At 43.1% G+C, this 22,316-nt stretch overlaps 1 protein-coding gene across 1 annotated transcript in view; it reads left to right on the top strand.

Moving 5' to 3' along the window:
- Window positions 1–19,481: 19,481 nt before the first annotated feature.
- LOC126412966 (lipase 3-like) overlaps window positions 19,482–22,316 on the top strand; it is an 84,615-nt gene continuing 81,780 nt past the window's right edge. The window contains exon 1 of the mRNA XM_050082858.1: window positions 19,482–19,622. Within this exon, the coding sequence (XP_049938815.1) occupies window positions 19,482–19,622 (141 nt within the window). The remainder of the gene's footprint in view (window positions 19,623–22,316) is intronic.

The following is a 22,316-nucleotide window of genomic DNA, read 5'->3' as shown; positions in this document are numbered from 1 at the left end:
TCGAGATAGATGCATGCTTGAGGTAATGACAATTACTATGTCGCTTGAGAAACAATGCTCACCTACAAACTGACCATCATTGCTCCAGAATAGTACCAATCATACGTTCAGGATAAAGGACAGTCACCCATTTTGCACACACACTGTAAGCCTTTGGTGTTTTTACACTGTTTTAAAAACCAAAAATTGACACCTACTCAGTAGCTGACTCCTCCCCAGTAGCTAAAACCGCCAATAGCTGACATTCTCACAGCTGACACCCCAAAAGCCTATACCCACTGTACATACACCCTGCCTCTTACACCCATTGAGAGATTATGGTACATATACTATATCCAAGTGTTTCGATGAATGATAGTCAACATCATTGTCCCTGATCATATTTGGGGTAATGGCAGTCACCCTTTAAATTGGCTGTCATTCCCCCCCCCCCCCCCCCCCATTGCGTTCTGGGAAATGGTAGGCACCAATCAGCTAACCACCATTGCCCCACACAATAACAGCGGGGAGGGGCGAGGGGGGACTGGTCAACTGACCATAGTTGTCCAACTGTACTCAGGGAAATACCAGTCACCTTGGAAACCGACCATAATTGCTCCCCCTCGCAGTGGCAATTGGGGTAATAGTAGTCACACCATCATCACCCATTATTGCCTCAAATGCTTTGGCTGTAATGGTAGTCGCTGCATGTCAACCAGTATGGTCTAGGGTTAGCGTCTTTGAGTAGTAATCAAAACGTTTCCGTCCCACGTTCAAACCACAACACTGCTTAAATCTACAGCAATGGCAGCTGAAGACTTCCGGCATAAGATGTCACTCTCATTCTGCCAATGGACTTGTCAGAGAGGGTGGAGAATCAAACAGTTTCAGGGCACTCTCTTGCCTTTGGCGGGAGGGAGAGGTATTGGAAAACAGTTCCTAAAAGGAGAAAGAATCATCAGTGATCAACAGCACTTAGGCGCAGGAGGCAATGGAAACCATTGCGTTAAAGACACCTAATGTCTATCCACAGGACCTGTGGCCTGTAATTGATCAGGTGTCATGATGATCTCTCCAATGGTAACGGACTAGTCCCCCATTTGGGTCTCCTGGAGCAGGCTGCCAAGAAGAATGTGACCATGAGAAACAGATTGAATAAGCAACGTAAGAATAATGTTCTACGAGTCGGGGCGTGGAATGTCAAGTTTGAAAGTGGTAGAGAAGCTAGAAAAACTGAAAAGGGAAATCTAGATAAAGGGATACTCAGTGAAGTAAAACGAAAAAAGACAATTATTCCTGGGCAGATGAGTATAGGGTAATATCAATGGCAGCAGAAAGTGTAATAATGGGAGTAGGATTCGTTATGAATAGGAAGGTAGGGCAGAGAGTGGGTTACTGTGAATAGTTCAGTGATAGGGTTGTTCTCATCATAATAGATAGCAAACGAACACCGATAACAGTAGTTCAGGTACACCTGCCGACGTCGCAAGCAGAACATGAAGAGATAGAGGAAGTTTATGAAGATATTGAATGGGTAATTCAATACGTAAAGGGAGATGAAAATCTAAAAGTCATGGGGGATTGCAATGCGGCTGTAGTAAAAGATGTAGAAGAGAGTTATGGGCGAATATGGACTTTTTAGTAGGAATGAGAAAAGAGAAAGAGTATATGACCTCTGCAATAAATTTCAGATGGTAATATCGAATACTCTGCTCAATAATCACAAGAGGAGATGGTATACATGGAAAATGCTTGCAGATACGTGAACATTTCAGTTAGGTGACATCATGATCAGCACTATAACTGACTGTATCACGAGACTAGAAACGTGTTACGGTGGTTTCAAGAGCATGATAGTGAACTCAAGTTGATGTCTCGGTCACCAAATGCGTCGGGACTGTGTCTGGCGATCCTCATCCAGGACGCTGTCAGGCACCAGCCCTGCATCAACTAACTAGCACGGGAACTGAGTGAACTGTGGGTAAACATTTGATGCAACACGACTCTGGAAACCTACACTAATGCCCATTAAAATTGCTACACCAAGAAGAAATGCGGATGATAAACGGGTATTCATTGGATAAATATATTATACTAGAACTGACATGTGATTACATTTTCACGCAATTTGGGTGCATAGATCCTGAGAAATCAGTACCCAGAAAAAACCACCTCTGGGCGTAATAACGGCCTTCATACGCCTGGGCATTGAGCCAAACAGGGCTTGGATAGCGTGTACAGGTACAGCTGCCCATGCAGCTTCAACACGATACCACAGTTCATCAAGAGTAGTGACAGACGTATTATGACGAGCCAGTTGCTCGGCTGCCATTGACCAGACTTCTTCAATTGGTGAGAGATCTGGAGAATGCGCTGGCCAAGGCAGCAATAGAACATATTCTGTATCCAGAAAGGCCCGTACAGGACATGCAACACGCGGTCGTGCATTATCTTGCTGAAATGTAGGGTTTCGCAGGGATCGAATGAAGGGTAGAGCCACGGGTCGTAACACATCTGAAATGTAACGCCCACTGTTCAAAGTGCCGTGAATGCGAACAAGAGGTGACCGAGACTTGTAACCAATGACACACCATACCATCACGCCAGGTGATACGCCAGTATGGCGATGACGAATACACCATTCCAATGTGCGTTCAGCTGCGATGTCGCCAAACACGGATGCGACCATCATGATGCTGTAAACAGAACCTGGATTCATCCGAAAAAAATGACGTTTTGCCATTCGTGCATCCAGGTTCATCGTTGAGTACACCATCGTGCAGATGGTTGTTGTCTTGCAAACGTCCCCATCTGTTGACTCAGGGCTCGAGACGTGGCTGCACGATCCGTTACAGCCATGCAGATAAGATGCCTGTCATCTCGACTGATAGTGATACGAGGCCGTTGGGATCCGGCACGGCGTTCCGTATTACCCTCCTGAACCCACCGATTCCATATTCTGCCAACAGTCATTGGATCTCGATCAACGCGAGCAGCAATGTCGCGATACGATAACCTGCAATTGCGATAGGCACGTTGTAGGTGTCGCCACCTGCAGCAACCTTGTTTGAATGCTCTGAAAAGCTGATCATTGCCATATCACAGCATCTTCTTCCTGTTGGTTAAATTTCGCGTTTGTAGCACGTCATCTTCGTTGTGTAGGAATTTTAATGGCCAGTAGTGTACAAAGGATGTGTCACATCCATGGCACTCAGGATGCTGTACTGCGTTACAAAGGTGGACCAGCATTCTATAAAGCAGGTATATACCGGTTGTCCCAGAAATGTTGCGACAGACTTCAAAAGGCTGTATAGGGTGTCTCGAGCAACAAATTGAGGATATGGAACATGTGTCCAGAAACGTCATCCAGCGCAACAGTGCGTCGTAGTTACAGGTGCCGACTCCTACCACTAGACCACAGATTCGCCAACAAACGTGACTGCGTCCGCTGATGGACCATAGGCGGTACATCTCGCGATGCTGTTTGTTACTGTGACCGCGACTGCTCGCCACTATCGCCTATGGAGAAGATGAGGCTAGCTGCTCCGTAGAAAGGCCATGTTTCCTATGAATCCGATGCTCTGTAGCCTCAGTGGACGACAGTTTCTCTCACGTGTTTCCATCTGCAGTTTATTTTTCCCCTAGAACCCTTAAAATTTCCAATGTTTTTCGGCATATAGAAGAAAGTAAACTGCAGGTGGAACACAGTGTCCGAAACAGTTACTGCGCCTACAACTTCGACACTCTGTAGCGTTGTTGGATGACGTCCCCAGGCATGGGTTCCTATCTTAGATTTGTTGCTCAATACAACCTCTACAACCCCTTGAAGCTTGAACATTTCTGGGACATCTTGTATGTTGATGACATTATACAACTGTTTCTTAAGGAGTAATATGGATTTCTGTATTCGATATTTCTAATGATCTGAATATTCTTTTGTGCCATTACTAGGCTGAAAAGCATTCCCCCACTTAGCTGAAAGTCGCTGTCTCACACAAATAATCTTCACATGATTCGAAACTATTCTATGCGAATCCTGCTGCTGTATTTAGACGGTAAAAGGCAAGTAGAATAAATCGGAAATACTGTGATCACCAGATGGTGCACGTGCCATGGATTAAACGTCAGATGTCTCTTCACTACACATGGTGTTTCCGTAAGTGTGTGCCAAAATTTAACATGTCATAAAGGATGCTCCAATGAACAATTTGAGGTAAAGAAGCTGGGATAGGAGAAGCCAGCTTACGGAGATAACAGGAATAAAATCACATTCCTGTGTACTTTTTTATTTATATTAGTTACAGTTAACTGCAAACACCATCACTGGCATAATGGACGTGCCATTTGTACTGTATATTACAAAGTGAGCTGAAACTGATGGCTATCAACCTCAATGCAAGCATGACGTTGGCCACTGACGAACAAGATTCTGAAGCACCCTTACATTTATACCTGCGGTGCTTCGAATCACGTCACAGACAGCTACAGTTGAGGCTACTAATTCCATCTCCATATCCAAAGGGGTCTGATCCACAAGTGACTTTAGGTATCCAAATAGGCAATAATCAAGTGGATTCAGGTAACCTCGCCGGTCATGGAATAGGACCTCCCCTTCCAATCCAGCAATAAGGAAATACAGCATTGAGATGGTTGCGGACATCCATACTGAAGTGACGTGTGTGCGTCATGTGTAATCCCCATCCTCTCCTGAACAGCCAAGTGTACATCCCAAACAACTCAGGTAGAACTGTTTGACGAACCATCACATGGCCACTTAGAAGACATGAAAGCTTGTCCTCCTCGTTTCCTTGCAGAAAATAAAGAATGTACACACAAATAAACAGCACAGTACATGTAAACCTGTACACAGTTTAGTTGTTAATGAGCTGGAAAACAGTAATGCTAGGTAAAGCGGTCAACAAGTTTACTCCCATGTCTCCTTAAGATGTCTTCTATGACCCCAGATTCCCTGCCTCAAATTGTTCAGTGGAGCATTCTCGATGTCCTGTTACATTTTTGCACGCTCTTATGGAGCACCCTGTATAATGGAGTGAGAGCATAAAACGTGATGTATCTTTTTATTGTCCCTCCTAGTGATATTCAAGTTGTGTACTCTCTGTATATCACCTGGTGGGAAGGAGATCAATAACTGGTATGTAACACCATTATTATGAGAAGAAAAGTTTCTACTCACCATATAGAGGAGATGCTGAGTCGCAGATAGACACAACAAAAAGACTGTCACAAATAAGCTTTTCGCCAACAAGGCCTTTCTCAAAAATACACACACACACACACACACACACACACAGACACAGACACACACACACACACTAAAGCAAATGAAACTCACACACACATGGCTGTAGTCTCTGGCAGCTGAAGCCACACTGTAAGCAGCAGCAGCAATGCATGATTAGATTGATAACTGGGTGGCGGTAAGGAGGCTGAGGTGGGGAGGGCTAGTAGGATAGGGGTGTGGGACAGTGAAGTGCTGCTGAGGAGTGCGCAGGGGCGAGTTGAAGAGAGGGCACGGCAGCTAGATGCTGTTGGGAGGTTAGATGGTGTGCAGGGGAGTGGTGGTGGTGAGGGAGGGGGGGGGGGGTTAGTGGAAAAGGAGAGAAGTGAAAATTCTGGGTGTGTTGGTGGAATGAGGGCTGTGTTTAGTGCTGGAATGGAGACAGGGAAGGGGCTGTATGATTGAGGGCAATGAGTAACGAAGGTTGAGGCCAGGAGGGTTATGGGAATGTAAGATATACTGCAGGGAGAGTTCCCACCAGCACAATCCAGAAAAGCTGGTGTTAGTGGTGGTAAATCCATACAGCACAGGCTGTAAAGCAGTCATTGAAATGAAGGATGTCATGTTGGGCAGTGTGCTCAGCAACAGGGTGGTCCATTTGTTTCCTGGCCACAGTTTGTCAGTGGCCGTTCATGCAGACAGGCAGCTTGTTGGTTGTCATGCCCACATAGTATGCAGCACAGTGGTTGCAGCTTAGCATGTAGATAACATGACTGGTTTCACAGGTAACCCTGCCTTTGATGGGGTGGGTGATCGTTGTTACCAGACTGGACTAGGTGATGGTGGGAGGATGTATGGGATGGGTCTTGCGTCTAGGTCTATTACAGGGCTATGAGCCTTGAGGTAAGTGGTTGGGAGCAGGGGTTGTGTAGGGATGGATGAGTATGTTGTGTAGGTTTGGTGGATGGTGGAAAGGATAGTGGGCAGAACATTTCTTATTTCAGGGCATGGTGAGAAGTAGTCGAAAGCCTGGTGGAGAATGTAATTCAGTTGATATGGTCCTGGGTGGTACTGAATTATGAGGGGAATGCTCCTCTGTGGCCATACGGTGAGACTTTGGGAGGTGACAGGAGACTGGAAGATAAGGCACAGAAGATCTGTTTTTGTACAAGGTTGGGAGGATAATTAAAGTCTGTGAAGACTTCAGTGAGACGTGTGGTGTATTTTGGGAGGCACCACTCGTCACTGCAGATGTGATGACCACAGGTGGCTAGGCTGTCTGGAAGGGGCTTCTTGGTATGGAATGGGTGGCAGCTGTTCAAGTGGAGGTATTTCTGGTGGTTAGTGGTTGATATAGACAGAGATACTGATGTAGCCATCTTTGAGGTGGGGGTCAACACCTAGGAAGATGGCTTGTTGGGTTAAGTAGGACCAGGTGAAGCAAATGGGAGATAAGCTGTTGAGGTTCTGGAGGACTGGGGACAGGATGTACTCACCCTCAATCCAGATCACAAAGATGTCATCAATGATTCTGAAGCAGGTCAGGGATTTAGCATTCGGGGTGTTTATGCAGGATTCTTCTAGATGACTCATGAGTAGGTTGGAATAGGATGGTACCATGTGGGTGCCCAATGCCTGCCCCAGATTTGTCTGTAGGTAATGTCTTCAAAGGAGCAGTAAGCATATGTGAGGATATAGTCGGTCATAGCGACCAGGAAGGAGGTTGTTGGCTTGGAATCCGTTGGGCGTTAGGAAAGGCAGTGCCCAATAGTGGTAAGGCCATGGGTACTAGGGACGCTAGTATTAAGTGAGGTAGCATCAATAGTGACGAACAGGGCACCATGTGGAAGAGGGACATGAACTATGGATAGTCAGTGGAGGAGATGGTTGGTATTTTTTATACAGGTGGGTAGGTTCCATATAATAAGTTGAAATTGTTGGTCTACGAGAGCAGAGACTCTCTCAGTGGGGGAGGGGGGCGGGGTACAGTGACTGGCCACAATGAGGTGTTCTGGGTGGTTGGGTTTGTGGACTTTAGGAAGCATGTAGAAGGCAGGAGTTCGGGGAATGATGGGGGTGAGCAAAGAGATGGACTCTGGGGAGAGGTTCTCAGATGGGCCTAAGGATTTGAAGAGTGACTGGATATCCTGCTGGATTTCCGGAATGGGGTCACTGTGGCAAGTTTTGTCGGTGGTAGCATCTGACAGCTGGCGGAGTCAGTCTTTATGTTGTGCCTATCTGCGGCTCAGCATCTCCGCTATATGGTGAGTAGCAACCTTCCTCTTCATAATATTCTTACACTCTATCCTGAATTTTCCATTGCCTGATATGTAACATCAACTTATTTATTACAGTAAATTAGATAGTTGTTCTTTCATACACCCATAGCGATGGAATCCTTGATGATGTGAAACATTATTTGCAAAAGAGCTACCACTGTCTTCTATTGTTTAACTGCCAAAATTATCCGCTCCTCTTCATCACTGATTGTACCAGTCTCCTAATCAATTTCTATAACACTGTCGTTTTTTATTGTCTGAACTGACTTTCTTCATCTCGTATTCTGCAGTATTTAACAAACTACAGAATCAGTTTATCAGCTGTTATAGACAGATAGTGTTTCCTTTTTGTCCTACGAGATAGGATACTTTTATTTCCTGAATATTTTTTATGTGTATTTCTATGCAGTTTCAGTTACTTGAGGAAGACAGAGTTAAAATAATAGGAGAAGATTAATAGTAACTATGTAGTATATTAAATACACTGAAACGACAAAGAAACTGAAATAGCCATGCATATTCAAATACAAGGATATGTAAACAGGCAGAATACGGCGCTGCGATCGGCAACGCCTGTATAAGACAAGTGTATGTCGCGGTTGTTAGATCGGTTACTGCTTCTACAGTGGCAGGTAATCAAGATTTAAGTAAATCTGAACGTGGTGTTATAGTGGGGCACGATCGATAGGACACAGCATCTCCGAGATAGTGATGAAGTGGAATTTTCCCATACCACCGTTTCACGAGTGTACTGTGAATATAAGGAATCCGGTAAAACATCAAATCTCCGACATCACTGGGGCCGGAAAAAGAGCCTGCAAAAACGGGACCAACGACGACTAAAGAGAACCGTTCAACGTGACAGAACTGCAACTCTGCCGCAAACTGCTGCAGATTTAAATAGTGGGCTATCAACAAGTGTCAGCATGCGAACCATGTAACGAAACATCATGTACCGTTGATGACTGCACGACACATAGATTTACGCCTCGCCTGGGCCCGTCAACACCAACATTGGACTCTTAATGACTGGAAACATGTTGCCTGGTCAGACGAGTCTCGTTTCAAATTGTATCGAGTGGATGGATGTGCACGGGTATGGAGACAACCTCATGAATGCATGGACCCTGCATGTCAGCAGGGGACTGTTCAAGCTGGTGGAAGCTCTGTAAGGGTGTGGGTCGTGTGCAGTTGGAGTAATATGGGACCCCTGATATGTCTAGATACGACTCTGACAGTTGACACGTACATAAGCATCCTATCTAATCACATGCATCCATGTGTGTCCATTGTGCATTCCGACGGACTTGGGCAATTCCAACGTCCAGAATTGCTACAATGTGGCTCCAGGAACACTCTTGTGTGTTTCAACACTATCGCTGGGCACCAAATTCCCCACACATGAACATTATTGAGCATATCTGGGATGCCTTGCAACGTGCGAATCAGAAGAGATCTCCAACCTCTCGTACTCTTACCGATTTATGGACAGTCCTGCAGGACTCAAGGTGTCATTTCCCTCCAGCACTACTTCAAACATTAGCAGAGTCCATGCCATGTCGTGTTGCGGCACTTCTGCGTGCTCGCGGGGGCCCTACTCGATATTCGGCATGTGTACCAGTTTCTTTGGTTCTTCAGTGTAGTGTATTAAATGTATGTCGTGTAACAGCAAATGCCGGTGATTGTTTCAGATATCATCTCTCTGGCTTACGTTTAATGATTACCTTTCCTCTTCTCACCATAATTTGATCAGTTGACGCTGCTCTTGTCAATGCAGTAAACTGTTCGACAACCTGGTATCTTACACCTGTTTAAATGTTGATTTAACCATTCAGAGTTTCAAACAATGAGGTACAGTAACACATTTGTGTTGAAGAAAAATTACTTAATGAGTTAACTCTAATAAAACAGTTTGATAAGTGGTATCTAGTTGTTGACTACCGTTCGGATCTCTTTCTGTATTCCGATACAACGCAAGACGTTATGATTAGTCGTAGTTACATTTTCTGCTCCAATTACTTTCTTTTCGGTGCTGCTTCTATCTAAAAACTTCACTCGAGTTTGAAGCTGCGTCACGTCTGTATTAAAACTTGAGTTTCCAAAGTATTCACCATCTTCATTGTCGGGAACTGGCTGGCTGCTGAGGACGGCGTTGTTGTGGTGTTCTGCACGAAGGCAGGTTTGTCGTAGCTCTCCACGCCAGTCTATACTGTGCAAGCCTCTTCATTTCAGTATGACTACAGCAACTCAAATCCGTTTGAATCTCTTTACTGTAATCAAGTCTTTGCCTCTATAAAATTTACTTTCCTCGCATCAACTGATGATTCCTTGACTCTTCAGGATGTGTCATATAACCCGATCCCTCGTTTTAGTCAAGGTGGGCCATAAACTTCTTTTCTTCCGACTGGATTAATTAACTTCTTATTCGTTATTTCATTTGCCTATTTAATCTTCAGCATTTTTCTAAACCTCCACATTTCAAAAACTTTTAATATTTTCTTCTCTGAAATGTTTATTGCCAATGTTTCACTTCCGTACAATGCTACGCTCCAGACAAATACCATAAGAAAAGACTTTCTAATACTCAGATTTATAATCGATGTTAACAGATTTCTCGTTTCAAAAATTCTTTCCTTGGTACCGCCAGTGTACATTGTATATCTTCGCTATATCGGCCATAGTCAATTATTTTGCTGCCCAAATAGCAAAACCTGTGTATGTATGTATGTTGTATGTTAACCGGGGGCCTAGAAACGACGGAGAGGCACCGTCCCCACCGCAGCGCCCCACACCGCCCCACTCTTTCAGGGTTATTGTGCGGTTCGGCCTCCGGTGGACCCTCCAGCGAACGTCTCACACCAGCTGAGTGTAACCCCTATGTTTGGGTGGTAGAGTGCGCATACATGGAGAACTTGCTTGCGCAGCAATCGCCGACATAGTGTAGCTGAGGCGGAATAAGGGGACCCAGCCCGCAATCGCCGAGGCAGATGGAAAACCGCCTAAAAACCATCCACAGACTGGCCGGCTCACCGGACCTCGACACAAGTCCGCCGGGCGAATTCGTGCCGGGGATCAGGCGCTTCTTCCCACCCGGGCGGGCTAAAACCCGTGTACTATTTCTACTGTCATATTTCCTAATTCAGTTTCCTCAGTATCACCTGATTTGCATAGAAAAATGCGAAAAATGGACAGTGAAGAGAGTACAGATCGATCTGTCCTTGAGGACCACAGTTATGAGGCTGAATCAGAATGGAAACCACCGCCAATACCTCTACTTTCCTTTAGTTTTAATGAAATTATGTTAAGTATGTGCTCATCAGAAAAATGGAAATTAACTGGGCCAAATTATGTCTGCATTCAGTGCATTCTGCAAACAAAGGCCGAAACCGATTTGCCAATGGAAAATTGATAGTTCAATGACTTTCAGTAGGCCTACACAGCAGTGTCTAGGATAAAAAGACCCTTTCTCAGTTGTCTTTTTGTAAGTGAATGTCAGCGGTAAAATATACAAATCAGCTGTCAAACCTATGACGCAAGGACTGAAATAAAAATGGGGTAATGTTTCATGGACTGTAGACCTACATGACAATGTTTCTTTGTCAATCTTTGCGTCATTTGTTTGACAGCTGATGTATTACAGGGTCGTTAGAAACAGCATGGAAAGCTTGTAAGGGTGTTGCAGGACAGGTTGCGCTGAGAAATAACTATTAGAAAAAAATCGATATGTTGCTCCGTTTCCGAGTTAATTTACATAGAAGTTGGCTAATCAGGTAGTTGCGCCCGCAAATTCAAGCAGCCCGCCACATGCAATTAGTGTCGGTTGTTCTCATAGCGTTCATGATAAGAGCACGAAACTGTTCAGCCTTTGGGTGGAGTTCGATCCTCAACTGCCCCGTGTCCAATTTTTATTTAGCTGTCTTGATCGCTCTTAGGGAACCAAATTAAGAACACCTTTGGCGACACCATCTGTGGCGGGCCGCTAGAATTTGCGCTCGCAACGGCCTGGTTGGCTAAATTCAGTCATGGGGTAGCGACATGAACAAATGCAGGTGGCAGTAGTGTCGCTTACAGAGGGTATAAAAGGGCAGTGGATTGGCGGAGCTGTCATTTTTACTCAGGTGATTCATCTTAAAATGTTTCCGACGTGTTTACGGCCACACGACGGAAATTAACAGACTTTGAACGCAGAGTGGTAGTTGGAGCTAGACGCATGGGACATTCCATATCGGAAATCATTAGGGAATTCAATATACCGATATGCACAATGTCAAGAGTGTGCCGAGAATACAAAAATATCGGGCATTAGCTCTCATCAATGACCACGCAGTAGTCGACGACCTTCACTTAACGACCGAGAGCAGCAGCGTTTGCGTAGAGATGTCAGTACTAACAGACAAGTAACATTACGTGAAACAACAGCAATGTGTGACATACGAAGAACGTATCCGTTAGGACAGTGTCGTGAAATTTGGCGGTAATGGCCTAAGGCAGCAGACGACCTATGCCTGTGCCTACAGCATGATATCGCCTGTAGTGGCTCCCCTTGGCTCGTGGCCATATCGATTAGACCCTAGACGATGGAAAATCAAGGCCTGGTCTGATGAGCCCAGATTTAAGATGGTAAGAGCCGATGATACGGTTCGAGTGTGGCGCAGATCCCATGAAAGCATGCACCCAAGTTGCCAACAAAGGACTGTGCAAGTTGGTGGTGGCTCCATAAAGGTGTGGGCTATGTTTGTACAAAATGGACTGGGTCCTCTGGTCCAAATGAACATATTATTGACTGGAAATTGTAATTTTCGGCTACCTGGAGACTATTTGCAGCTTTTCACGGACTTCCTGTTCCCAAACAACGATGGAAGAGCACAGTGGTTGGCGACTGGTTTGAAGTTCTGGACAATTCGAGCGAATGATTTGGCAACCCAGACCACCCGACATGAATCGCATCGAACATTTACGGGACATAACGAGAGGACATTTCGTGCGCCGGCAACACTTTTGCAACTGTGGGTTGCTATGGAGGTAGCATGGCTCAGTATTTCTGCAGGGGACTTCCAACGATTTGTTGAGTTCATGCCACGCTGAGTTCCTGCACTATGTAGGGAAAAAGGAGCTCCGATACGATATTAGAAAGCACCCCATGACTTTTGTCCCCTCAGTGTAAACATAGTGTTTAGAAGCAGATGTAAATATTTAATGCCGTGCCGTGTGTTAGCTATTGGCGCCACAGTTAAGTTCGCAACGCATCCAGGTGTTGGACCAGCTCTGTACACGCCTCGCAGTCGTACCAGAGAGTGTGCGTGTATGAGAACTTCGCGAGCGCAGCGCCACGGCGAAGTGAGAAGCGGTATGGAGTCGGCGCGGTTTAGAATCTGACAACTTGACGATTGGAATAGAATTGCCGCATCTACCTGAGCTGCTATAGGCAGCTGTAGGCAGGACTTCTGGTTCGGCGACGAGTCTGACAGGGTACGCCGGTAAAATTTTACAGAAACATGACATCAGTCTGAAAGACCTACAACGAAAATAAGTACTCCGATCTATGAAGGATAAACGCCCTTCTCTGTCGATATGTGGTGTATACAAAATTTCGTGTACTTGTGGTAAACTTTATATTGGAACTACCAAGAGGAGCATAAATACATGGCTAAAATTTTACAGAAACGTGACATCAGTCTGAAAGACCTACAACGAAAATAAGTACTCCGATCTATGAAGGATAAACGCCCTTCTCTGTCGATATGTGGTGCATACAAAATTTCGTGTACTTGTGGTAAAATTTGTATTGGAACTACCAAGAGGAGCATAAATACGTGGCTAAAAGAGAACAAAACTCTTTGCCGACTAGAAAAAATAAAATGCTCTTCAGTCAGGAAACCAAGAATGAAGTTTTCTGAAGCAGAAATTTTATCTAAACTGTCAAATTACTATCCTCGACTATTTAGAGAACCCACTGAAATTTATACACATCAAGACAATTTTAATAGGAAAGAGGAGGCAATGAAACTTTTCGGAATATGGGCAGTAGCTCTGCAGAAACGCTAGACGGTTTTATCTTTGACAAGGCGACAACCGATAGTTAAGTTTTATCTCTGACAAGGATTATCTCTGCTCATCACGTGTTACTTTGACCACGCCCCCTTTCCTACAGTATTTATGTCGCTCTCGTACGTCCGACCGGTCAGTCTGCAAGATCAGCGGAGGAGCGCCTCTGAGGATGTCCAGCGCAGTCATGGACGAAACGTCAGGAACAGAAGAGTTTTTTGGACCACGACCTCACGTCCCGAACGGTTACCCAGCAGCTATGTCATCCGGTCGTGAAAGCCTTCATTCTATAGTTTTCCGTCTACACTGACTCAAGTAGCGAAAGTTTAATAATAGCCACCTTGCATTTAAGGCTAATGTCTTACTGTTGATTCAGTCTGTGTACTTGGATGCCAGTCAAGTGTTAGCTTGTAATATCGTATTTAGATGGATGTATTTTATGACTAGGTACTGGAATAAGATATTTTATTGGGAATCATTGCGTTCTCCTGCTGCTGAGTGTGTAGTTACGTGGGCGTCCAATAAGTGATGAAACATTTTTTTTCTCGTCCAGCTTCAGTTGAAATAAATGTGGAAGCTTTTGTGGGACATAGTGCAGTATTCCCGCTTCAGCCTCTGTAGTATCATGAAGTTCCGAGAAGTGGCGGCTCTATACATTGTCTTCAAAATGGCGTCTGTAACGGAGTTATGTTCCAGGCAGACTGCTGTGAGTTTCTTTAGGCAGAAAACCAGAGCATCGCAGATACTCACAGGCGCTTGCAGAATGTCTACAGAGAACTGGTGGTGAACAAAGCATAGTGAGTGCTTGTTCGACGCGTGTATCATCATCGCAAAGTCGCGCAAACATATCCGACCTCCCGCGTGCCTGCAGGCCGCACACAGCTCTGACTCTTGCAGTATCGCCGCCATAAAATCGCACTTCTCCATGACAACGTAAGGCCTTACACACCCGAGTGGAGCTAACAAAATTTCATTGCACTTTTCTTCTTCATTCATTCTACAGATGGTAATTTCCACGAATGATTGCCTATCAAAGTCGAGGGGTCCAAACGATATAATCGAACGTGCGATTGTAAATCGATCATGCGACTGGTGACGAGCTTTATGATCAATTATTTGTGATCGTCATTTATATCTGTTTTCCGTCGTTCCCTTAGTTACTCTAAATTACATACATCCACGAATTATTTGTGAGTCGCTAGGGAAACCCAGAGATTTATGTCGGTAGTGAGTGGGATGTCTGGTGTTCTTGACGTTTCTTCCGAAGATTCTCTCACATGGAAAAATCTAATCCGATGCTTATCCAGCGTAGAAAATTGTTTCACTTTTGTCTCAGATATGGAGTACTACCAGACGAGGAAAGGAGGGACCGTGTAGACTGGTGGTGCGAAGTGTGCAAAACTTCGTAAGAACAGTTTCGATGCTCAAATACCGTTACAATGTCATTGCGGAAAACGAACGAGTATCAGGAAGAATACATGGTTCGACTCTTGAAAATTATCCATCCAGGCCAGCGTCTTTCTTCTATCTTGCTGGATTCGAGACTGCACCTTACAAGTAACAGCATCGGAAACTGACTTATCTGCTACTACCATGTACGAATATTTCGGGTTTTGCAGAGAAGTGTGTTGTGTGATAGTGACGAACGACAGCGTACCTATTGGTGGACCGAGTAAACTTGTTGAAGTGGACGAATCTCACATAGCAATAAGGAAGAAGCAGAGAGGACGACCTTCAAAGAGTGAAATCCATCATATTTGGGAATTCGGTGGAATAGAACGAGAGTCCCGGAAGTGTTTCGTTGTCACAATATTGTCTACTGACAATGTCACCTTAGTGCGTCTGATAAGGCACTTCATACTGCCTGGTATTAAAGTCATACGGACGGGTTTCAGTCCTGCAAGACACTCAAAGCAGAGGGATTCGACCACGAGTTCATCAACCACTCTGTAGGGTTCGTGTCTTCGGATAATCCCAGTGTGCACATGCAGAACATCGAGCGGCTATGGAAATCTGTGAAGTCTTCCATTAAAAGAGAAGAGCGTCCAGGACAAAGAGACTAACTATAATTGTTTCAGTACCTCTATTTCCACAAGTAGAGTTTGCAGGCAAAAGTTAATGCAACTGACATTCTACCCATATTTTTGCATGATATTGGCAGAGTTTATCCAGGCTATAGCAAAAATGGAATTGTTCCCGTAACATACACATCACATGGACTTCCACATGACAACACCGACGCCGAGTAAGGTAAGTCGTCTCCTCTGAAATTACAAGTATTTTTGTAACGTTCTTCTTTTGTCGTTGCTGTAGTGACTTCCGTAAACATACTCATAACGCCCGCCACCAGTGCCGCATGATCGATTTACAATCGCACATTCGATATGAATCATTTGGACCCCCCGACTTCGATAGGCAATCATTCTTGGAAATTACCCTACAGTTTCGATCTCTTACGTTCGGCTTTCCATCAGTTTGGCCCAATGAATGATGCACTCCGCGGGAAGCAGTACGTGGATGATAGGGAGGTTACTGATGCAGCGAGATGTTCGATCCGACGTCGACCAGTAGAGTGGTGCCACTCTGGCATACAGGTCCTCCCAGTAAAATGGCGTAAGACTGTCTCATTGCACAGAGATGATGTTGAAAAATACGTTTTTGTAGCCAAAAGAGTGGGAAGTAATATAGTGTATGGGAATTATGAATAAAACTAACCCTCTTTCAGAACAAAGTCGTTGCATTACTCATAGAACGCTCCTTGTATCCGGTGTCTCAATTCGCGCCCCCTCTGTTGTAAGGTTTTTATTCTCAGATGGGTTGATACTTTGTGATATTGTCTTAAGTTAGTGTTTTGTTATTTTCTTATATTTATTCGTGTCTGTTTATCGAAAACTTGCTTAATTACTGTCTAAGAAATATATCATGGACTACTATATTATTGTATTAGAGTTCTAATGTCATTCGATAAACCGAGCGCTGTTTCCTTGTTTGTTTCTTTCCGTGTATCCGCTCTCAGTTATTATACTGTTTAACAAATTTTATTTACGCATTTCAGAATGTTTATGCCCTCAATATCACCAGCCATCTTCCACTCTCACGTTTGCTGCGCACAGTGCTTAGAGATACATAACAAACATTACAGAGAATATATAAAACAGTTCAAAATTTCGATCGTTGCGCAAGCGCAGTGAATCGGAAGCCGCTGCATGCATGGTGAAAAGTCGTGCGTCATGTGTGAATATGGTGGGTGCATGCAGAAGGCGTTCTGCCTATTAGAATTTAACAATGGTCGTTCTGTCATCACACTGCGGCGAAGATGCGATTTACAGAAATGCTGAAGTAAAGTCTTTCTTTCTTGTAGCCACACAATGAAGCACCTCCATATGCCAACAACATTCGCAGATGGCACGGCAGTTTGATGAAACAGAATTCCTTGCTATGGATAAAGTACTGGCTGGCCACGTGTTTTAACAAACATTTGCATCGTCACGCTTGAGAAATGGTGAATCCACGGCTTGATAGAGATTCCAAGTAGAAAATGTTTCAGCAAGATTGAGTTCCCCACTCTTGGGTATAGAGGATTACACGTTTGTAAATTGCTTCCAAATCGTTGACCTCTTGAACTGGACCTGACAACAATGTATTCTGTACTTGCACACTAAGATATCTGAATCTGACATCCATGGCTTTCTTTTTACAGGTTATATAAAAGATTCTGACAATGTGACTCCTTAGCCGAAAGCAAGTCAAAAAGACAAAATACTGTTTTCTAATACGCTTGTGTTGGTAACCCCACATAGGCTTCACAGTATATAGCGAGAAATGGACTATCGATTAGATGCTATCCGTGTTACGAAGATGATATTTTGAACTTTTGATTTTAAACTGAAAATCGATTCGCTTACCATAGTACAACAGTACAATACATAGACAGGACGCGTTAATCTCTCTGATATGCTGGTGAAGCTCCATCAAACCAACAGCAATGTTCATCGCTTCTCTGTCAGAATAATCTTTCATTTGATCAATATGCCATGAGCAATACACAACTCTTGGGTAAACGGCAGTGTATAGACAATCCTTTCGTATCAGCCACTGCTTAATTTTGAATGCTAAATTGCTGCATATCTTTTGGAAACATTAAATGACGAAACAGTAAACAGAGGTCAACCATCGTACTTTACAGTACAACAGAAGAAGAAGACGAAGAAGAGGAAGAAGAAGAAGACATCGAAGAAGAAAAGAAAATAGCAAAAGCACCTCAACCTGTAACTGGTGTGTGCTTCGACGGTTTGGATCATTGGCTAGAATAGTTATCCGTCAAATGGAGATGCAAATTAGCAAAAATTGTAGTAGAATGATATGTGGAAAATTGTCTGGAGATGTAAGTCTCAGAAATTGAAGATGGCTATACTCAACAAAAATCTATAGTGATATTGTTACCTTGGAATCGACGATTGGTTACTAAAATTGTTATATATTAAGGAAACGTATTTATTTGTTATCCTGAACATATACCAGTATAATTATCCGTCTTGATCACCATTTATATACTATCGCTGTTTTTTATTACGTAATGATTACGGACTAATATGTCACATATAGACCAAACACATGTACCTGCCTCAATAAGGCCACCTGATATCAAATCTAAATCTATAAACTTGAAAGTATTTTATAAAGAAATCCCATATTCTTCCTTTCAGAACAATTTGCGAAAATTTTTTTTGGAGAAGTGGACCATGCAACATGTATTTAATGTCACAGTATGGTTCGAAAATATTTGAAATATCCTGCTGATTATGATTCTTTTGCTTTAGTACAATGTTTACGTAGCTGTGAGCAAGTTGTGAAGAGTAAAAAAACTGATGTCAGTACCTCTTACGTGTGCTTTAGTTCGTCGCAGCAGTCAGTTTCAAACTACCTGGTGCAACAAGCAGCTAAGAAGGAAAAACATTAGGTTGTATTATTACATCACCTAGATGTTGGTCTGTCCGTCGGGCAGATACACTGAACCATTGGTGTCATTAGAGATTACGAAGGACGCTCTTACCGAGTTCCAGCCTTCTCCTTCCTTCAATTTCTATGAAAATTCATGAAAACAGAGACACAAAAGCAAGGGCGCCCATACGATAGATTGATTGTAGGGGCGGTGGCAGAGGCGGGAGCGGGGGTGGAGGCCGGGGGAGCTAAACCTGTGGGTATAGGGTATTTTAATATTTTGGAAAACAAATGGCGACTTGTAAGTAGCTATAAAAAAAGTTCCACTTCCGACCCTGTTAAAAACCTCCCTAATACTGACTATTAAATAATTTTCTTGAAAGAAAAACACATGACTACACTATACTTTTTTTTCCTTTCCTTGAGAGCTAAGGTGCGGCGCCCCTTTACCCCTGAGTATGGGCGTCCTTGCACCCAAGACTATATGCAATAAGCACTTGACATACTGCGCATAGGGAACGCGAAGGACTTATTTCAGAATTTGTGCATACTGCATCGTTATCGATGTTAACAGGTCACAATGTCTGCTTTGAAGCAGCGACTGTGAATGCGCTGACTGAATCCTGTGTTGTTGCCACCGAGGGCGGTAGCGCAGTGCAGGACAGTGGACTCACGTTGTGGAAGGCGGCAGTTCAAATGCAGATGATTCGCTTAAGGTCAACGCTCAGCTGGTTCCTTTGAAAGCGTACGATCAATAGTCTTCTCTAATCACAGCTTGCTGAGCATCTGCAATGGCCTCATAGTCGACGGGGCATTAAACTCTAATCCCTCATCTTCCCTTGGACTTGTAACTAATGTTCTATGTAGGTCATTTTGTTAAAACAAGTGAACACCTACAAAATACACTACAGAACTAGCTCTCTGTGACCTAAACCTGTTTTTCGAACCTTTCAGGATCGGCAGTACGCCACAGGAAGACCTTCCGACAGATTGTGGATATGAGGTGGCAATTGTTCGAGGCGGTCTCATTGATGGGACTGTTGTCGCTGACATCGATTGTAAACACAGTGGGGAAGAAACACCCGCAGCCGGTGGAGAAGAACCACCAGCCGGCCAAGGAAGCAGAGCGGCTGGACACTGTGAGTTCTAGGGCCAGAGCCAATGGCTCCGTTGGAACGTTCTCTTCTTTACAACAGCTGATCTTCATACAAGTTCCATACAGTAATAGTAATTAAGCCCTGCCACTGTATGGTCTGCAAATCGTGAATATTCATACCATTTACTTCTTAGTCTCTTTTTCTAGGTGAGAAATTAATGTTAGTAATGGGGATATTGTCTGTGGTGCAACTGACCACTTCTTAACCACCCGTCCTAAGTAGTTGGGGTCAACTTTGTATTTTCAAATGGGAAACCCGCCTCCTACTTTTATTGGATATTCGGATCCTACGCCAAAAGATCAGCATGACTTATGAAACTATTGTTTATCATTCCTAGTAGATGGTGCTGTAATCAACAGATGTCAAGTGTGCCTATTTTTGCAACTAAGAGTCGACGCATTAGATTCTACATTTCATTTATGATGTAAATGTAAAACTCTGTTCTAACGATTGATATTGATGTTCAGACGATTTTTGAGTGTTGCAATTGTGATTGTACAGTACAAGACAATGTGGCTAGACATTGACATTTCTTGTAAATAAGCTACTTATATGGTAACATGGTTTTCTCTCTCTACAGGGTTGATTTTGGTGAGCCCTCAAACCATTGGAATGCTTGATTTCGGTGGCCGCTCTCGAACCCCGTCTTCAGGGTAACTGATTTCGGGGTGTTTCCATTCAATGCAATGAACCTGAAAATACAGGTCACCATGGAGGAGTTGTTAGGAGGTGGCCAATTGTGGCACAGTCATATGTCACCTTTGCTAATATTGTCTTTTCACGTACAACATTTTTTTTGTGCGAAGCATCGTTTTCGAGATATTTAGTTACCTCAACTTAAAACAAGCGCCCTGTATACTTAATAAAAACACTTTCTGCACGCCATGACAATTTCGCGAGGAAAGTTTCCCCACATAATGTTTTGTGTAATTCTGGTCAATGTTCTAGGTGCAATTGTGGTACTTTTCTTGCAGATGATGGTATGTGTGATAAAAGAAATAAATGTGGCAAATTTAATTCCTCAGTTGGTAATAACAGCCATAATATTTTTGAAGCACTTTATATTACCATGACTATAAAAGCTATCAGGAACTGCTGTTTACTGTTCATTTGAGTCATTTTAAAATTTGTGACAAAATTAACGATTTCGCCAAGTGTGAGGCTTATAGTGTAATACGGTTCCTGAAAGAAAAAAGTTCTCCCTATCGCAGTTCACGAACATTTAACTGACATGTATGGAAATGTGAGGAATGAAGATAGTAGTAAGGCTCTGCCGACTCTGATCCCTTTGTTTACATTTGCGACATCATGTAAGCAGGTCAGTGCCCTACCTACAGGTGACATCACCCTTACCTATGACGTTATTCACAATCCAAGAAGCTACACAACATGGTAGCGGCCATTAAAACGAATCAGCCAATCATATCACTTAAATATTTTCACATCTAAATTTTTCCACAGCACAAATGTGCTTGTCAAGACTCACAGTGTTAGTTCAACATCACAAATTTCTGCAGAAATATGTAAACTTCATTTTTTTGTCAGTTTAGCGTTTGCCAGTAGTATTCCCACGTCCAACGATGCGTCAACGATGCCTTAGATATGACTGTAGACACTCAAATTAAGTGTAACAATGCAATGTCCATGTATTAATTGTTACAACCAGTTGACGTTTGACTTTTATCTTTGTGTAAAGCAGAGTGGACCTTCAAATTAAATACAACATAATCCATGGAATATGAATGTAAATATGGCCATAAGCTAAAGAGGCACAATGTTCCACACAGAGAGATGAAAGTTCGATATCTTGAAAATACAACGTTTTCACCAGAATAAAATTATTTATCAAACAATTAAAGATTATCAGAATGCATGCAGATTGTTTATTGTAATACGCAATGGTGAACGACATTCAGAACTTTGTACCAAAATAAAATTATATTATTTCTCAAAAAAAAAAGTAAGATTTCAAGAACAAAATGCATGTGGCACTACTGTCGTAGTTTCATTGGTCAAAACATTAAAGAAAAATAGAAACGATTCGCATATTGACATTACTGATAAAACTTACAGGGTAGGCAGCTCTTGTTGATGACTTAAGTTCGATAACCGTACCACACTTTCCATCGCACAATGAACCATCAAATTAAATATTTTCACACCCCATTTATCTGTAATCCTTATCAAGTCACCTTCTACTATAGCACAGTGAAGACTATGTAATACATCACTCCATAAATCGTCATCTTACAGCAAAATTATAGAAAATTGCTCCATGCATCACCATGTTTCAACAAACTAGCCCAACAGTGTTCAGATAATTTGTCAAAATCCGGATAAAATCTGTAGATACCTACTAAACCTGATCACAGCAAAACTGTAACAAATTAGACCTTCTTAAATCAACATTATTATACGAAATTGTAACTAATTGAGGCTATGATGGTCATTTGACAGGATGATTACCATTACTCTGATGATGGTGATTGTTGCAACAAAGAACTAATTAGAATTAATTAGAACTAATCAGAACAAGATGGAACTATTGAGAACTAGTCAGAATGCCAGATTTTTCTTTTTCTTTTTTGAGTCATCAGTCTTCTGAGTATCTCAGAATAGCAGTTGCAACCTACATCCTCAATTATTTGCTGGATGTATCCCAATCTCTGTCTTTCT

This window comes from Schistocerca serialis, chromosome 7 (genome assembly GCF_023864345.2).
Source record: "Schistocerca serialis cubense isolate TAMUIC-IGC-003099 chromosome 7, iqSchSeri2.2, whole genome shotgun sequence".
In the NCBI taxonomy this organism is placed as follows: domain Eukaryota; kingdom Metazoa; phylum Arthropoda; class Insecta; order Orthoptera; family Acrididae; genus Schistocerca; species Schistocerca serialis.
The sequence above is the reverse complement of the archived record's forward strand: the minus strand, read 5'-3'. Positions and strand labels throughout refer to the sequence as shown.